This window comes from Sinocyclocheilus grahami, unplaced genomic scaffold (assembly GCF_001515645.1).
Source record: "Sinocyclocheilus grahami isolate Dianchi unplaced genomic scaffold, SAMN03320097.WGS_v1.1 scaffold145.1, whole genome shotgun sequence".
Classification (NCBI taxonomy): domain Eukaryota; kingdom Metazoa; phylum Chordata; class Actinopteri; order Cypriniformes; family Cyprinidae; genus Sinocyclocheilus; species Sinocyclocheilus grahami.
Window position 1 is genome coordinate 392,733 of NW_015505324.1, and position 19,105 is coordinate 411,837.

General features: G+C 38.2%; 3 protein-coding genes across 4 annotated transcripts; 2 read left to right on the forward strand and 1 right to left on the reverse strand.

Annotated features, from left to right (window-relative positions):
* Positions 1–796: 796 nt before the first annotated feature.
* Positions 797–8,022, forward strand: LOC107591690 (growth hormone receptor-like). 2 transcript variants are annotated; one of them, XM_016280917.1, is made up of 11 exons: positions 797–1,058; positions 1,815–1,817; positions 1,992–1,997; positions 2,308–2,397; positions 4,141–4,276; positions 4,475–4,641; positions 5,120–5,304; positions 5,579–5,720; positions 5,818–5,908; positions 6,228–6,297; positions 6,384–8,022. In XM_016280917.1, the coding sequence occupies exons 4-11, from the start codon at positions 2,322–2,324 to the stop codon at positions 7,224–7,226; spliced, it is 1,710 nt and encodes a 569-aa protein (XP_016136403.1). In that variant the 5' UTR covers positions 797–1,058; positions 1,815–1,817; positions 1,992–1,997; positions 2,308–2,321; the 3' UTR covers positions 7,227–8,022. The 2 variants fall into 2 exon arrangements, with proteins under 2 accessions (XP_016136403.1, XP_016136402.1); XM_016280916.1 differs by lacking the exons at positions 1,815–1,817; positions 1,992–1,997 and having other exon boundaries at positions 798–1,058; positions 2,312–2,397.
* Positions 8,023–12,917: 4,895 nt separating this feature from the next.
* LOC107591695 (serine/threonine-protein kinase NIM1-like) lies at positions 12,918–16,013 on the forward strand. The gene is made up of 5 exons (XM_016280924.1): positions 12,918–13,206; positions 13,291–13,383; positions 13,949–14,242; positions 14,389–14,657; positions 15,133–16,013. The coding sequence occupies exons 3-5, from the start codon at positions 13,966–13,968 to the stop codon at positions 15,886–15,888; spliced, it is 1,302 nt and encodes a 433-aa protein (XP_016136410.1). The 5' UTR covers positions 12,918–13,206; positions 13,291–13,383; positions 13,949–13,965; the 3' UTR covers positions 15,889–16,013.
* A 1,689-nt stretch (positions 16,014–17,702) lies between these two features.
* On the reverse strand, positions 17,703–18,900 carry LOC107591738 (growth arrest and DNA damage-inducible protein GADD45 gamma-like). The gene is made up of 3 exons (XM_016280973.1): positions 18,629–18,900; positions 18,311–18,518; positions 17,703–18,194 (listed from the first exon to the last, which is right to left on the reverse strand). Exons 1-3 carry the CDS (start codon positions 18,769–18,771, stop codon positions 18,081–18,083), a joined length of 465 nt encoding a protein of 154 aa, XP_016136459.1. The 5' UTR covers positions 18,772–18,900; the 3' UTR covers positions 17,703–18,080.
* Between the last annotated feature and the right edge of the window lie 205 nt (positions 18,901–19,105).

Genomic DNA, 19,105 nt, shown 5'->3' on the forward strand with positions numbered 1-19,105 from the left:
GAACTGAACTGAGTTGGACGATGATATCACTGAATCAACAATGAGCTGACTTTAACTAATAAAATGACTGTTTTCTATTGTGCTCCTGCATTATCAGCAGACGTTTTTCTTGTTTAACACTGTAAAGCTGCTTTGACACAATCTGTATTGCATAAAGTGCTATATAAAGGTGACTTTACTTGATCTTTAAATAAAAAATACAATCTTATTTTCATTGGCATTTACAACGAATGTTCATTAGTGTTTTTGCAGTTAAAATGACTTTTCACTGTAGTAAAATGTGTAACAACTAACATAACATAAACTGCAAGAATCTAACAGAAAGACAAACTTTTGAATTCTCCACTTTGCCCCACAAACATTTCTACTACACGTGTGTGTTTTTGAATCTCAACTATTTTGGACTGCAAGACCCCTTAAACACGTGCCCCACTCCAGTCACGTGTACCCATTCAGCTCTGCATTTATCATGTAAGCGCCTGTATATGGAGTACAAAACACCACAAAACCTGCCAATAGCAATTAGGAATAAGAATTCGATGGCTTTGTGAAAACCTAACTACACAGCTCTGATTCTGAAAATGATGTTGTTAATATTTGCAGCTTTAGGGGGAGAGGAAATAATCTCAGCTCTGACCGCAAGGCTCGATTGATATATTCCGCTATATCCTTCTAACAGCGCGCGATTATAAAGATCAACACGCACACGAACACTGGCGTGCAGAAATAACTATAACGTGCGTACCATTTTTCCTAAAGACTAGTTGTGCGAAAACACTATGACGCTTGTTAGGGCGGAGTCCCGTGTACATTTATTTTTTCGCATACGAAACTACATGCAGTAAACCGATTAAGAGTGCCTTGCAGTATAAGGTTTACTTATAAGCTCCCTTCGCAGGTGCATCAAGGAAAAGTGGCGCCCTTCTTCGAATGTGCCCTAGAAAAAAAAAATAGAAGAGAATATTGAAGATATAAACTAAAGGTGCTATCATACGAAGAAGTCGAGCTTCCCTGATGAATACTTTCATAGAAGTTACGGATCGTCTAATCTGAATCTGGTGAGTTCAGTGCAGTAAGAACGTGGGACTTATTCTGTATCTTTTCGAATTTAAGCTGTTGTGGAAGATTAACATTATGAAATAAAATTTTAAGGGCAAATCAAAAAAGCATATAATACAGATTTATCATGTAAATGTAACGTAATTTTAATGCATGAATCTCCGTTTCCAATACTTGCTGTATTTGTTTACGTTTTGTTCATGCGTGCCTTATTACCAATTAGTTTTAGGCTTATGTCACAGCTGAATAATTTTTACCTCGTGTTGTGGCCAGATGTGAATGATTAGGCTATATTTAAAGTTTTAAGTTAAAGATTGGAGGAGTAAAACGAATATCAGTTATGTCTTCGGCATGATTGCGAGTGATATTGCTTTTATACAGTTTTATTAAAAAAAAAGAAAAAAAAAAGTAATTCATATCGATTATCGTTGATTTTAGATTCAGGCCTTTTAGTTTATTTCTTCTCCGTGAAAATTACCTTGAGAAGCCGACCTTTCACAAGCTTCCAGAGTCACCAAGCAACACACAAACTAAAAGCGGACAGGAATCTGGGTACGAGTGGAGCTGAGTGACAGAGATTTACATTGCTCCATTTTGAAGGGCTCATCTCTACCTCCTAGTCCCTTGAGGTATTGTAGTATATAGTTGAGCTGTCATGTTAAATAATAAAGGTTCGCAGACTCTCACAGACTCCTTTCAGGAACAGCACTTCTATTATCAACTTCCTAATTAAGCATTTTGACATTGTAGAACAGACTGTACCCATTTTATCAAGGACCAAGCCCTTCACCCTCAGTGAGAGTTTGTTATCTCTGTACTGCTGCACTGGGTGTGAAGGCCATTTCAGTCTAATAGAGAAGAGTTGTGATCCGCATGCAGTTGAAGTGTAGAGTCAATAGATGGATTTCTTAGAAGATGTTTTCCAGAAGCAGATTGGAGCAAAGCCATGTTGCAGTGAGGATATATTTCACAAACGCTGGCTAGAGCCTTTGGCTTAAAATGGATATCAGAGGACTGTGTTTACTGTGATTTCATAATCCTGTCAGTTTCATGGACTGATTCATTTCCACAATTAAACAAATGATTAATTTGACTTTGTTATTCAAATTGAAAGGGAATGGCCTAACAGTGTTTGAACTGAATTAGAGTAAAGACCATGACGGTTTAGAACTATTAGCTGGTGGTTGCTTCCATTTTTAGCAATATTGTTTGTTAACTAATTACATAATGGACCTTATTTTGGTTTTCACAGGAACTAAATCATGGAGACCGCCCTTCTCATCTGTATCTTGTTGACCTGTGCTGTGGCAACACAAAGTGTGCCTCCTACAATACAAGGTTTGCCGGTTTTATATCTACAGTTTCATGTTGCAGTTTTAATGTTTTGCACTAACCCAGCATGAGTTGTCTGGAGCCTGTTGTACAATAGTTTAGTTAAACAACAAGAAACCAGGATGCTTTCTTTAGGAACCCACCCTCACTTATTAGTCGGGGAGCCATTGTGAAATAAGGCAGCTCCTTGGCTTTCTGCAAATACTCAGTCTAAGGGCCCCTGCATAATGCATATTGTTTGGCTTTTACATAAAAAAATCCACAAGTAAAACAGATTTTTAATAACAGAACTCCAAACGCAGGCTACAGAGAACTGGATCACAGATAAAATATTAGAAGGCTGAAATTTGAGCTGGAACCAAGATTTTTCCATGGCTCTTTGGATGGAGTTAATTAACGACACTGCACACTTTATTTCAGCTTTTACCGCTGCACTCCTGTTCTTCACCAGACCATTTTTAAATGCTTTCGTTTTGAAGTGCTGTCTTTTGATCGGCTCTGTCCATTATGAGTTCCATAAAACATGTTTTCCGCTCCGTTTTATAGAAGTGGGCTGCAGTAAGTGGGAGGGAGTGCATGTTGCTATATGAAAATGGATGGTTAGCGTCATTCTGCAGGTGCTATGCGTGCTATACATTAGTTTCTATGGGAACATAGAGTTGACAGCTCTGATTCATTACTATCCTTTATCTGCCATATTATTATTAGTTTATAAAAAATGTGATAAAAAAAGAAAAAAATTTCCAAGGTCATTTGTAGTTTTAAATATGTAAAAAAAGAAACAAAATGAGAGCAAGACTGTTATTGCAAGAGTCTGAACAAACTCAACAAGAGACTACGTGTTTGCAAATCAAGCAGGTAATTTAGCTCTGTAACTGAATACTAATACTGATACATCAGTAACCCCAAACAAACACAAACCAAGCTAGAATGATGGCTCTCTCTGTATTTCCTGGGGAAAACAAGAACTACTCAATAAGAGATGATGATGAAATTACCTGTAAAACACTGGCAGTGTAAGTAAGAAGACCATACAGATTGTGCTGTGGGCTGTAGCCTCAATAGTTCTTCTGTTACACTCTACGTTAAGATGAATCGTACAATTGGGAACTATGTTTAAATTTAGCAGTTAGTTCTAATCATCAATTAAAGTTTTATCAGTATTGCTGTCTAAATTCTGTCAGCTGAACAGCTCTGGAAGATCCTTTCAAAGATCTTGCAGACAGTAATGGCACACTGCCACACAAATGCTTCTACATGCGAAAAATGCCAGCACACATTTCCAGGAAAACACAGCTGACAGTTATAGCCCAACTGGGATTTATGTTACATCCTGTTAGTCCAAAGCTGGTTTGCACTGAAGGACATTCACAGAATTTTTGCCTTTTTTCAGAATATTATTCTAGTTGTGAAACATTTGATAATTCTCAGCTGTGCTTAAATACAGTATAATAAATAAAGTAAAAAAAGAAAAAAAAAATCTACTTTATTCCTTATAATTTATGAGTTATTTAAAAAATATGAAACTGTAGAATATAGAATTGCATTATTGATGTCACATTCATATGTCTTTTGAAATATTTCGTTGCTGCAAATGCAGCAGATGTAGTGACACATTATAATAAAGTCTAATTAAAAACTTGACATTCCTGTTATTTTATTCTGGTCCATCAGATTTCTTGGAAGCATGCCTTAAAGCAAGTATGTTCAACAACAGCAATATTTCCTTCACCTTCACCTACTTTGCAGGTCAGACTTCAACACTGCCTCATCTGACTGTCTGCTTTTCTCGAGAGCTGATTACGTTCCGTTGTCAGTGGGAGACTGGATCCCTCCAGATCCACACAGAACTCGAGGATCTGAGTCTTTTCTACATATTAGAAAAGTAATTAATAACACATAACATCATAGAATGAAATGCACTATTGATACTTAAAAAAATGCACGATATTCAGTATTATTTGTTAACACAATTCTTTTGCACCTGCAAGTAAAGAGTTACAATCAGTTACAATCATTGAAGCAGTTGTTAGACAAATGACTGTTCTTCTACTTAATGATCACCAATTTCCCATGTCTGCAGCGATTCTGAGAAATGGATGGAATGTCCAAGTTACAGTTCCATAAGGAAAAATGAATGCTACTTTGATTCCAGTAATACCATTATATGGTTTCCTTACGTGGTGCAGCTGCGTTCCCGCTCTCTTGACGTTGTTTATGATGAAATGTCCTTCAACGTGGAGGACATTGGTAAGCCATGTCGTAAACACAAATCCTGACTCTTTGTTTTCTTCTTTCTTGGCATGCCTTCAAGTACACATTCCCATGTGGCAAAATGGTTTTCAAAATATTTTCACATATATTTTTAAATATTTCAGAATATACTAAAATATATTGCTAATATAGATTCTGATAAATATATTTTCAATAAGTTTTAGTTACCTATTCGTGTTTTTTGCCCATTTTTTCAAAATATATTTTCATTTATATTTAAATATATTTTTCATAATACATTTTGCATTAACCTGAAATTTAGCTTTTTGAGCTGTGTTCTTGCCCCTTGCCCCTGTGTTCTTATATATAATTTTTTCCCCCCTGAATGGAATGATGCTCTCCAAAATGCTAACCATTCCCACCATCCTTGCAAATAACTTAATCACCTTTTCCTTTGCGTTAATGCACAAAATATTTGCAAGCATGTATTCATTGATATTCATTATTTTCTCAGTGTTTCCAGACCCGCCTGTGGGACTGAACTGGACTCTTTTGAGCATGGGCTCTACTGGCTTAATCTATGATGTGGTTGTGAGCTGGGATCCACCCCCATCTGCTACAGAGAATGTGAAGACAGGATGGATCTTGCTGGTATACGAGACACAGTACAGAGAAAAGGGTTCAGACCAGTGGAACTCGGTGAGTCTCACACAACGTTGTGCAATCAGCACCACCAGATTTCTAATAAGCTCCTAATGAGAAACAGACATGAAGTCAAATGTTTTTCTTGAGGAGTTCCTCTGAAGCTTTATTAAAAGTGATTTCTTTTCAGAACACTTGAGTCGTTACATTTGATTCACCATGTTGAAGACTGTGACCTGGATTTTGCAGCCATAATTAGACGTGTTTGGAGCTCATTATCTTCAAGGTTGGAGTGTTATTAGGTGTCTTATTCTTGTTTGTCTCTCTACAGCTGGATAATGGCAAAGACACACAGGCGTACATCTATGGTCTGCGCAGCAACATTGAATATGAAGTCAGAGTCAGGTCAAAAATGAGAGGCTACAACTTTGGTGTCTTCAGTGACTCCATCTTTATACTTATTCCTAACATAGGTCTGATTTAAGATCTACCTGTCTAGATTTTGGAAGGAAGTTATTCAAATATTTTTTTCAATTGATTGATGATTTGAATGTCCTGTTTCAATTTCAGAATCAAGAATTCCTATAACAGCTGTGTTGGTCTTCGCTGCCGTTGGTATCGCAATTATTTTGATGCTGGTTGTAGTTTCACGTCAACAAAAGTAAGTACCTGCTCCGTTATATAACCGTGTAAAGGAAATCTGTCAGCATTATGAATACAATGATTTCCTGTGATATTTCTACATAACCCCTCATTAGTTTCCTCCGTCCTTTCCCTTTCCTGCTGTACCTTTAATGTTCTACTGCATTCATTATTTTTTATTGCATTGCAAATAAATTCCACAATATATTACCAATTAATTCCACTTGACTGTACTGTACTAAATTCATGACCTCAAAGTCATGAAAAAAAAATATATATATTTGTCTTTTCAAAACTTCTAATTGCATAGTTATCGACTTAATTGTGGCTTGTTATAGGTTAATGGTGATTTTCCTGCCGCCAGTCCCTGGACCAAAAATCAAAGGAATTGATCCTATGCTTTTACAGGTTTTTGACTTCACATCCATTTTTGTAGGACTTTGAGGGTATTTTCTACAAATTAAAGCTTTTTTATTTGGTTTGTTTCTTCACAGAAAGGTCAGCTGAGTGAATTCACGTCAATCTTAGGCACCCAGCCGGGCTTGCGGTCAGAACTGTACAGCAACGATCCATGGGTAGAGTTCATAGAAGTGGACATCGACGAACCGCATGAGAGCCAGGAGGAGCTCCTTGTCGCTGATTCTCCGGTCTCTGATTCGCCTCAAATGTCCAGTAGTTTCAGGGATGATGACTCGGGTCGGGCTAGCTGCTGTGATCCGGACCTGTCAGATCACGATCAAACAGATCTACATCACCCTTCAGCCAGCAACCACGATGGTTTCCACCCATTGTCATGTACACAATCTGGGCCAGAGCAACCTGCGGCTGTCTGTCCACAAGACACTACCTGGTCAAACAGCCTTTATTCACAAGTGAGAGATGTCACTCAGCGTGGTGAAGTTGTGCTTTCTCCTGAAGAGCAAGAAACAATGGCTCTGAAGGATAAAGACCATGATAAGAGGAAAGAAATCCAACAGTTGGTAGTGATTCCTGACGAAAGAGGCTACACCTCTGAGTTTGTTGCCAGCACAATCAGCACCCACCACAATAAACCAAACCCACCGGCAGACCAATCACAGAGTCAAGAACAACACGGTGCATTCAGGGACCTTCAAATCCTGAGCACTGAAACGGTTACGTCGCCACAGTACACTGCATTTCCCATCCTTGCAATGCCTACCAGTCCGGAGTACACCATGGTAGATGGTGTGGACTGGAAAAACAGTCTCCTCCTGAAACCTAATACACCAACCGCCCCACAGAAGGCAGCAGTGAAGACTTTGCCCACTCCTGAAGGGTACTTGACTCCTGACGTACTCGACAACATTACACCTTAACTAAAAGTGGAGTACGTTTGCTCTTTGTGAGATATCTGATATGGTTAGCCAACACCAAACATGATGTGTCATCCATGAGGAGGGAATTTTGAAACAAAGTCAGTTCTCAAGCATTCTCCAGTGGAATGGAAGTCATGAAACAAATCTATTGGCAAGCTAATAAATGGCTTAATTAGGCCTAGAATCTTTTCTATATTCTCCTAATTTGGAGGGTTAACAGCTTCAGGGGTTAGTGTGAGCAGATATGGAGCAGAAGTATATTAGCTGGTTGTTTACTGTCATAAAAAGATAGCAACTGATATTTTATGCTCTCACATGTTGTGTAACAGCTATATTGCTCTATTACCGCTCCATATTGTATGCACTTGTATTATTTGTTTTCACTGAACTAACTACCAACTACGTCTGTGTAAACTGTAAAGTGCCTACTTTAGATTATATTTTAACAGCAGTGTTAAAAATAGTGCACATTTAAATCAAAAGGGGTTTATGTGAACTGTTTATGTGAACTGTTACAGGCTCTTGTCCTCAGTGCCATTTTTTTCCATAAAAGACTGGACAGGCTTTTGTGCCACAGTGATGTAAATATGGTCTTTTTTTTATTTTCTTGTAACAAGTGTTCTTAGCTGAAACACACACACATAAATGGCTTTTTTTTGTCAGCTGGGTTTGTCAACTCATTGCTATGTTTTAGACTTGGTTCAGTATTGCTTATCAGTGCACAATGCTTTTAAAACTATAATGTGACTATAGTGTGCATAGTACATACGAGGTCTCTAAATAAATGGCAGCAATGGACTTAATGCTTTTGCACTCTGTCACCTGTGCTATTTCCAAGGATCACGTGCTTGATATTTCAAGAAAGGATTTTCCCACATGCTCCTTTCCAGGTGTTGATCTTGGAAACAAACATACAGTGAATATCCGTAGTTTACTATACATTGTTTACTTACAGTACATTCATCTTAAAAGCGAGGAAACTTCGACTTGACTACACTTGTCAAAGATTTTCTCCAACTGGAGCATGTAAGGCCTTTAAATGTATATTTAAGATATTAAAATAGGCCTTGTAAAGAACGTGTCGTTATAAAAGCTGTGCACTAATGTTCTGAGGTAAATTACTGTTTGGTATGATTAAGAAAATTACGGAGATGAAAGGGGAAAATAATACTCTTGAAATAGAACTGGACGAGACTAGCAGACTTCTAAAAATCGCACAGAACAAAGAGAAACAATTAATTGAAGGTAAGAATTGTGAAGTAAAAAAAAAAAGTATTTACCACAGAAGTGGGTCAGACTCATCTCGGCTGTCATCTAGCGGTGTAATTGCAGAAAAAAGCTTTACGCCTTTAATTTGTGTTTAGGTTTTATATTTCTATTTCCATATTTGAATTGTAATAAAGTAATTCGGACGCAGAAAGAAAAGTTAATTGTTTCAGTATATAATAATGTTGTTTCTTCGACATGCTTTTGTTTTCTTCACAGAGAGAGATGGGCTTTTGGAAACTCAAAGGTCTACAACAAACCTTACAACAACAGTGCGACTATGGAGGACGAAACCTGCAAAAACAATAAATACACAAATAAATATGCAAATAAATAAATAAATGTCTGTATAAATACACAAATTCTTGTTGAAATACATCTAGAAATAATTAAACGTGATTAAAGTAGGCAAATAAATAAAATAAATTGGTGGACAAATGGAAAATGTTTAAGGAAATGCTAAACTCATCCTATTTATTTTCCTTTGATCACTCATTTATTTCTGAGGGGAGTTCCACATTTATTTTTCCTCTGCACAACATGCTAATGAGAGGGTGTCAACCATGGACTTGGTCGGGGTCGTGTCGTAGCTGGGGGCGCGGCTTTCCCGCTGACAGGAATTGCATGGTGTTAATCCAGTATGACCTACCTAAAGTCACTTTTTTACGGTGGCCGAGAGAGCTCAACGCGCTGCAACTTAAGAAAACACATGCAAATTGAAAAAACACCAGCAAATTAAGAAAACATCTTCATCAGTTTGACAACACACCCGCTGCAAATCCTCACAACACATGCAAATGAAGAAACGCTGCAAATCCTCACAACACATGCAAATGAAGAAACGCTGCAAATCCTCACAACACATGCAAATTAGCTACAGACAACTGTAATATCAGTATCCCATGTTCATCGTGAGATGACTGGTATGAAGTGGTTTAATCGAGGAACAGACCGTTTTTTCCCATTAGTTATCAGAACAAAAAATACAGGTGACAAAATATGTTTATTAAGCAAATAACGGTTCGGTATTGCAATTAAGAGCTATGCAAGCATTAATATTTTACATTGGCCACTGAAAATCTTTTATGATTTAGCTCTCTCATGATTATAACTACAAAACTAACACTATGAAAAAGTGTAAGATAATAATCAGTCACCTTGACTGATGAAGTTAATACGCATGCGCAGGCAAACGATCAAGCGCGTCAAACACGATCCGCCTACTCTTGCATAATTAACACCCTCTCATTAGTATGTTGCGCAGAGGGAAAAAAAAGTGGAACTGCATTCAGAAATAAATGAGTGATCAAAGGAAAATAGTTAGGATGAGTTTAGCATTTCCTTAAACATTTTCCATTTGCCCACCAATTTATATTATTTATTTGCCTACTTTCATATATAATTATTTATTTATGAATTTAAACAAGAATACGTGTATTTATTCACACATTTATTTATTTATTTGTGTATTTATTGTTTTTGCAGGTTTCGTCCTCCATATGCGACCTCATAGGTAGAGAAATCTTATTAAAGGAGTAGTTCACTTCATCATTTACTCACTCACTCCCCCCCCCCCCCCCCCCCCCCCCCCCACTTGTTCCAAACCTGTATGTGTTTCTTTCTTCTGTTGAGCACAAAAGAAGATATTTTGAAAAATGATAGTATCCGAACAGTTGATAGGCACTATTGACCCCATCAACTGCTTACTCTTCGCTTAATATAATTTAAGACCCTATACAAATAAAAATATTAATAAATAATCACAACTCTATCTAGTTGAAAATGAAAGGCTGAAAAATGCAGCTTTTCAGATGAAGAAAGAAAATGAAGCTAAATTAGAGGTAAGATTGGCCTGTATTCAAATATATTACTAACGCTGGCATAAGCATAAAATGTAAGAAGTTTTGAGTGTCTGTGCTCGATTCTGCCCCCGTGTGGTTGTAGGAAAGCAATATTCAGCTTCAGAGGATGGCAGCTGAGATGAAAGCCCTACAAGATCAACACCAGAGGGAGTTGGAAGACTGATAAAGAAACACAAAGGAAATGCGAGGCAAAAATCACAACATCTACCATCCTTATCAACATGAATAAAACCAATGAGACAGCCATTATAGCTACTATGCCATATCCCTAATAGCACACATACATCATGGATACGTCTGTCTGACATCTGCAAGATGTATTATTTAAGAGTTTTTGCTCATCTGCAATACGTCTATAGGACGTTTCCTATCAGGTGTCAAATAGACGTTTAGAAAATGTCTTAAAGATGTTTAAGATTTAGATAGAATATATGTAAAATTGACATCTTAGAGACGTCTATCAGATGTTTGTACACAGCAGATGCTTTCCAGATTAAGCGATCTTTAACAAACATCTTGTAGACGTATGTGTGCTATCTGGAATGGATGCTGTTAAGCATTTTGCAGTACTACACATTCAAAAAGAAAACATTTTCCATTTTGTTTTCAAAGTGGATGCTAAAGATACTGAACTGAAAGTGGCTCATGTGAGAAATTAATGCGCTTTGGAGGAGATTAGAAGGCAGATGAGAGAGAAGGAGAAAGAAATGCAAAGCCAAATCATTAAACTTCAAATGGTGGAATTTAATTTGAAAACCTAGTTGTTTTGTGTATAAATGAAACTTTAATCAGTTTTAATACACTATGGGTTTCTTAATTTGTTGAAGGTAAAATAATTTTTCTTAATACTTTTCATTTTATGTTTGTTTTGCACAGTTTTATGGCTGTAAAAAAATGTTTTTATCTTTTGCAGTTCGGTGCTAAGCTTGCAAGGGCCCAGAGCATGTCCACAAAGAGTCAGCCACAGACACAATCTTCTGCTCCTCGTCCACAGAATATCTTTAAAAGAGTGAGTTGTACTGCAGCACTCATCAAAACACCTCATGTCATTGAGGAAAGCAAGGTTTCTGATCACACCTCTATATTGAATCGTTTCTGTTTGTGTCTCCAGAAGCTCCAGTTCATTCAGGAGGAGAAAAACAAAGAGATTGAGGCTCTGCGTCAGAGGGTGAGAGAGCTGGAACAGCAGAGCCTTCACAGATTAATGGACTCTCATCTGAAGAGGAGAAAAAACTAAGACTTATTTTGAGCTGATTTTTGATACGTGAGGGCCTTTATCCAAATGGTTGACAGTTGTATTTATTTTCAAACGCATTTTCCTCAGAATATGTACTAAATGTTTTTAAATTATGTTCTGTTGTGTTCTTAATTTCAGTGTACATGTTTTTTTGTCTTGCCATTATAATAAATGAACATTTATAAACAAATAGCTGTGAAGACTGCTATATGAGAGGTCATTCAGAAGGGGAGGATATGGCAGGTGGCATGGACTTCCAGGAGATTACGGCCTGAGTGCTCTTGCATTGGTTCGGGACACCTGTAAACACAACTGCCATTTTCCAGATAAAGCTTGTAATCTCATCAACAGAGATGGCTGGTAATTCGGTGCCTTCTTCAGGAACACACACATGCACATGCTCACAATACACTCTCATGACATCAAATACTAGGAAAATGCTGGTTCATTCAGAGAATCTGACTATTGAAATTAATTACTTACATTTACAGTTTAAATCATGAAAAATATATTTAAAATAATTTATTCCATGCAGACATTATTGCATGCAACATTATTAGTGCTATATTAGTAATATGTAATTTAGTAAAATAGAGTTTTTATTAATATTTTAAAGACGCTTTTTTTCAGTTTTCATTTTAATTTAATTTTTAGTAAATTTGCTATGTGTGCTTCTGTCATTTTCATTTTTTTTTTAATTTCAGCTTTAGGTCATTTTAATACTATACTAATACATTTTTATATATAATACATATATAATACTAGTATTAGTATATATAGTATATACATACAGTATATAATACTATTAATAGTATTACATATATAATACTATACATAAATTTGGCAACAAACTAGTTTTTAAAATTATTTAATATTTATTAAATTTTTATCAGCTTTATTTCAATTAACAAACATATTTTTAATAGTTTTAGTTAATGCTAACAAGATTGAATTTTATGACGTATTTTGAACTTATTTGGAAGAGAATAAAAGCAGATATTATACACCGAAGAAAACAGCATCTGGCCTCATGCTCACGACCAGCACACGTGCTCTCCAGAATGAGAATGTAAAGCCCCATTATTCACATTGAGAGGCTAGCGGACTAGTAATAATCATATGAGCCAAACCCCTTTATGTGGTCCTGCAGTAATCTCATTAGTAATGCTGTTACATAACGTCTGATCCTACGCTGTACAGGCAGAGATCAGCCTCATTAAGGTCACTGACAATCACGTCTCTAAAGTCTTCTGACCTCCTGTATGATTGTATGTATCCCACCAGATTAAACATGACATATCTCCCACGAGTGCTTTAAAAGAATCAGTGGTGCACATGTTTGCTGGTTTTTCACCCTCCTTTGGCTGTGGTTCTTGGCTTTTGTTCATCACAGGCATCATAGGACAGCAGGGAGGATTAAGGTAACTCTAAATAAAGCTGGCAGATTAGGAAACATGATACCAGCAGCATGTTCTCTCTCACTCTGACAGAGTCATGGATGAAGAGAGCTGAAGACTTCCTTGGAGACAGGAAAACTATCCAGGAGAAACCACATCAATGATTTTTATTCATGCAGTTACAGAAGAGGACAGTTAAAATGAATGCCTGCATGATGGTCATACATTACCTTAACAAAAACCTAATGTAACTGTTTGTTTTTAATCTGTAAAAGAAGCTAAATATTATCATTTGACTTTAGAAACTGAATATGAACATGCGGACATATTCTTTGACTTCAAATCCTATAAAAAAGAAAAGCAGCCATGCACTGGTCTTCTACAAGAGCACAGCGGTAAGGTCATTTATTTTACATGCTAATGTTATTTATACATTTAGAGTCAACAAAGTGCAATTTACATGCTTGTTAACTTCTACAATAAACAATATAAATAATTAATAATCTTACGTAAAACTTTTTATTTATATGATTAGTGTTAGTATGGGCCGTAATTAAATGTTCATGCCAGCTAAAAATGTTCATTCTGATTGTTAAAGAACTATGGTTTTAATGGGATAGTTCACCCAAAAATGAAAATTCTGTCATCATTTACTCTCTGCCAGGTTGTATGAGTTTCTTTCTTCTGCTGGTAACTATTGACTTCCACAGTATGGAAAAAAATTTATGACAGAATTTTCATTTTTGGTTGAACTATCCCTTTAAGATAGCATATTATGGAGTTATTCCTCAATCAGGAACAAGAATATATTAAAAATGTATTTAGGATATTTTAATATATTCAAATATTTTCACAGTTATCGACATGCAACGCATATACTGTTTTCTCATATCTATGCATAAAACTATAGTGAACTGTAACTAATTTTCCTCTTGGTTACTGTTGGTTCCTATTTTTCAGCCTTAAGCAGCTGCAAAATGCCTGCAAGGTCAAGTCAGGTGTCGCCGCAGGTGCATCGGCACAACATTTACACTCTGACGGACAGCTCAGAATGTGGGTCAGAGCCGGAAGAGGATGCAGACCCTTCTAAGCATCTAACACCCCTGGAAAAGTTAAAACTGGAAATGTGTAATGATGAAGATATCATAAAGGAACTGACGGTGGGCAGAAGGGTGGGCTTCTACAAAGTCCGCGGTCAGATCGGCTGTGGAAACTTTTCGAAGGTCAAACTGGCCATCCACGCCCTCACCAAAGGTAGAAGAGATTTAGCGTAATCTAACTGGTTTTGATTAAACACTTGACTTTTTGAATCTAGGTTAGGAAATGGTAAACGTAGGTTAGAATTAAGATTAATGCGTAACGACCTCATCCTGATTTTATTCCACATGCATCTCCTGTAGACAAAGTTGCCATTAAGATCATGGATAAGATGAGGCTCGATCTGCAGACCCAGAGGATGCTGTCTAAAGAAATCTCCAACATGGAGAGATTGTATCACCCAAATTTATTGCAACTCTATGAAGTACTGGAGACGCCAAGTCGGTTGTACCTGGTTTTGGAGTTCGCCGGAGGAGGAGATGTCCACACCAGAATCAGCTCCGGAGGAAAACTCTCTGACCAAGACAGCAAGATTGCATTCGCCCAAATCCTGTCAGCAGTTAAATACATGGTTAGACCTTCTATATCAATAATATATCACTTTTTAAAATCTAGATTATAGAAAACATACCAATAGTAAGTCATAGTAAGTACAGTAAAATTGTTAAACGGGTCACTGACATGATGTACATTTTTATCCAGGTCTGTTAACTCAAAAACACTTAAAAATGCAGTGCATGGTTTGAATACACCTCTTCTATAAAGAGCAAATTTCTGCATTAAAATTTAATTTGAAAAACTAAATTTAAACTAACTTTTATATATATATATATATAAACTAAAAAACACTTTACAGTTTGAAAAGCTTTTCAAAACCATATAAATCCAACAAAATAAAGATTTCAACGGATTTTTAAACTAGATTTTAACAGATTTCTTTTTTCCATTTTTTATGGTATGTATCATTGACCCAAATAATTTTAATCACTGGATGAGAGTTGGCTTGATGACAGTTTCTTGAATTTATATATCTGTGTTCATTTCAGCATGAGAACAACATCATCCATCGTGATCTGAAGGCAGAAAATGTTCTTTATACAACCAACTCCTGCATAAAAGTGGCTGATTTTGGCTTCAGCACAAGGGTCAACAATCTCAACCAAGCCCTAGACACCTATTGCGGTTCTCCTCCTTATGCAGCTCCAGAACTCTTCAAAGATGAGTCTTACATCGGGCCACCTGTGGATGTGTGGGCAATGGGCATCCTACTTTTTTTCATGGTGACTGGCACGTTGCCTTTCCGTGCTGACACTGTGGCCAAGTTGCGCCAAAGTGTGCTGGAGGGTGCCTACGTCCTGCCAACCTGGGTATCAGCTCCATGTCAGCGGCTGATCAGGGGGATCTTGAAGCCAGAACCTTCAGAGCGATGCGCACTAGACCAGATGCTGGGCTGCGAGTGGCTGCTGCCAGTGGAACTCTTCCGGCCTATTCCTCCCTTATACCAGCTCAACCCCATCCATCTAATAGAGGCCGGCCCAGGGGAGTTAGACGGAGACCAGGAAGAGGTAAAAGGTATCCTGGAGAAACTGGGAGTCACTCAGGAACATATTCTCAATAACCAAGGAAAACGCATTCGCAGTCCCATCACAGGGGTTTACCGCATACTACTGCACAGAGTTAAAAGAAACAATGGAGCTGAGTCTGCACCTATAATCAGTGGAGTCGTCAAAGATCCTAAAAGAGACAGTCTCCGTGCCTACAGGAACCTACGACACTCCTCAAAACTGTGTGTGCTTTCTTAAAGGCATAGTTCATCCCTTTTATTCAGTCTTTTTCTCCATAGTACAATGAAAGTCAATGGGGTCCAAAACAATACTTGACCCCAATGACTTTCATTGCATATGTTCAAAACAACAATGCGACATTTAAAAAAAATATCTTCTTTTCATGTTTCTTTTCACAGAATAAAGAAGGTACATATTTGGGATAACATGAGGGTGAATAAATTAAGAAAGTTGACATTTTTGGGCAAACAAACCTGCCTGGCCTAATGGTTAGAGAGTCGGACTCGTAACCCAAAGGTTGTGGGTTCGAGTCTCGTACCGGCAGGGATTGTAGGTACGAGAGGCAGCTATGTAGGCAGCTATGCTCTCTCCCACCTTCAATACCACGACTGAGGTGCCCTTGAGCAAGGCACCAAACCCCCAACTGCTCCCCGGGCGCCGCAGCATAAATGGCTGCCCACTGTTCTGGGTGTGTGTGTTCACTGCTGTGTGTGTGCACTTTGGATGGGTTAAATGCAGAGCACTAATTCCTAGTATGGGTCACCATACTTGGCCACATGTCACATCACTTTCACTAATATTGTGGGAGTTGTGGCATTACTGATGTTCACTTGTAGCACAAATAATTTCATAGATCAAATCAATGAGAAACTACATGCTAATTCTTATTAACTTCAACAGTACTTTTAAAATAGTTTTCTTTTGCACAAGAAATTTTACTTAATTGTCAGTGGCTTAACTTATGTAATATATGTTTCAGTCAGCCAGCTTTAAAACAAATAAATAAACATTTTTGCAAATATAAACGTATTACATTTGTCGACTTTTACTGCTTTCCTCCATTTTTGTGTACAAACTTTCACTAAATAGCCCTACATATTCAGTTTACAGGCTCTCTGTACGTTCATTGAAGCCCCTCTCTCAACGCTGAGTGCTGCAGCAATCCGTGCAGGAGCCACGGGCGCTTTGTAAACAATACAGCAACTGACAGGGAGCCATACGAGTGCCAGCCCAACACTCACCCCCGCGGCACAGCCTTCACCTCCCATCTGCGCTACTTGGCAGATGGAGTAGCGTCGTGGCTCAGACATCTGCCGATGTAACAATGAGTTCCTTGTGCTGGGGCCCCCAATTTAACGGGACAGCGCGCTACTATTGTGCTGTAGCTATACACATGCAGATCACCAGCGGCTGCAGATGGCAGCTGACACTATGCTGCCCCCAATCCAGTTACTTAAGAATGAAAACTTTCGGAATGAACATTATTCACTGTAGACGTCATTTTACGTTTCGGGAATGAAAACGAGGCTGAGGGGTACGCGTGCAGTGAGTTCAAGATATAGCTATGGCGTCTACTTTTAACACGTTTCTCGAGTATAGCCTGTCTCTAGGAAATTGATGCATTTTGCAATGCCGTGTCAGCTGAACAAGATATAGCCTACAACAATACAACTCAGCTACTAAACGTCGATCCCTCACAGTCTCGTTTTCATTCTCGAAATATAAATATATCCATGACATAGGCTACCAGCTAAGGTGTGTGAATGTGTTATGAATGCAATTAAAATGTTTGGCATCTGCTGAAGACTGAACACATGACACAATTGTTCATTTTTAATACATTTATTTTTTATGCATTCCGTCATTTCTACAATGCAACATTTGTAATGCAAAGTCTGAAACAACATTTAAATAGCTTTCTTGCATATCAAATATTTCTAAAGTGAAACCTTTAGAGAATAAGACAATTCTGGAAAGTGGAAAGCACATTGCCGACAATAAGATACGTTATATTGTGCAGCAATTAAATTTTTTAAAAATTTCCGAGATGTTAAAGTCCATTTTTAAAAACGTTGCTTCGACGCACCGCCGCGTCCTCTGCGTGTCCAACGCATGCGATATTTGCTCTGTGGAACAGAGGCAAAACTCGCTTCTCCTTCCTCTCCAAACCTCATCCGCACAAAGAATGAGGGCCATTGTGTCGCTCTCGTGGCATACCTGACCTCATTCACATAAAGAATGAGGATCATCTTGGCATGGACGGGACGAGGAACGACGTAGAACCGCGAGGGCCACTCGGGCCTGCCTCGCGCTGCCTGGACGGTTCAGCCTCCTCAGGAGCATCCAGGGATGTGGAAACATCAGCATCCTTGCTTCAAAGGATGAGTCGAGTATTCCTCAAGGTTTACAGAGAAGAGTAAAGCTCCAGATCAACGCTCGGGCAGAGTGATCTCAGGAACCCACTCGTTATAGCTGCGACTTTCTTCACAGAACAGGTGAAGCTTCTCCAGAGCTGGATCCTCCCAGGAGTCCTCAGCTGGGTTCTGTTGTGATGAAGAAAAATGCAAGTTTAGCTTGGCATCCAAAACGTTGCAAATGCATAAATATAGTTTCTGCTTTTGCTAATGAGTGTAAAATATTTTCCTTTGCGCATACATACCGTGATAAGAACGCAGTGAGCATCCTCAAATTGTTCAGCATTGTCACCAACAATCTCAGAAAGACGTTGCATGTCATTCACTCTGACGACGCTGATGTCGTTGTCGAAACAGAAGGCTTGGATGAGAGTGAAGTGGATTTGGAGAGCAATGTCACACTCGAACTCCTCATCCATCGCCAGGACGCAGAAAGACACGCTGTCTGGGTCACTGAAATACAAGAAAAGGCAAATTATAAGCACAATTTGTACTACTAAATCAGTCGAAACGCTTGATAAAAGTTGTTGCATGAAGGAAGAATCAATGGACAGCATACTCACACATTCATAACTTTGGCAGATTCGTAAACGCCAATGGTAAGGCAGTCGTTCGCTTTGGCAGAAACCAAAACTTCTTCCAGTGCTTTTCCAGTGCACTGAGCTCTCTCGCTGGGCTTCTGGATGACAGCTTCCTCGAGAGTCATGATGATGCTGGTTTAGTAATTCCACAAGGAGCAGATAGCAGAGCTGAAGCTGGATGAAAGGATTGGTGCTCTAACGGCGTGAGCTCGCAGGTTTTATACTCCCCGGCTCGTAGTGGCTATGAAAGAAGCGTCCTCTGATTGGTTCCTATGAATGGTGCATTGGTATGCTAATGTTATTGTCACACTCCGGCTCGTGGCAGATTGATGAGGGCTGTAATGCCACTTTTTAAGACTTTCTGCAGACTTCAACTAATTATTTGATTATTTAATTTGTATATTTTAGAACCAAATGCATTGATACGTTTGAGCAGTATCTTATTTTTAGGCCTACTTT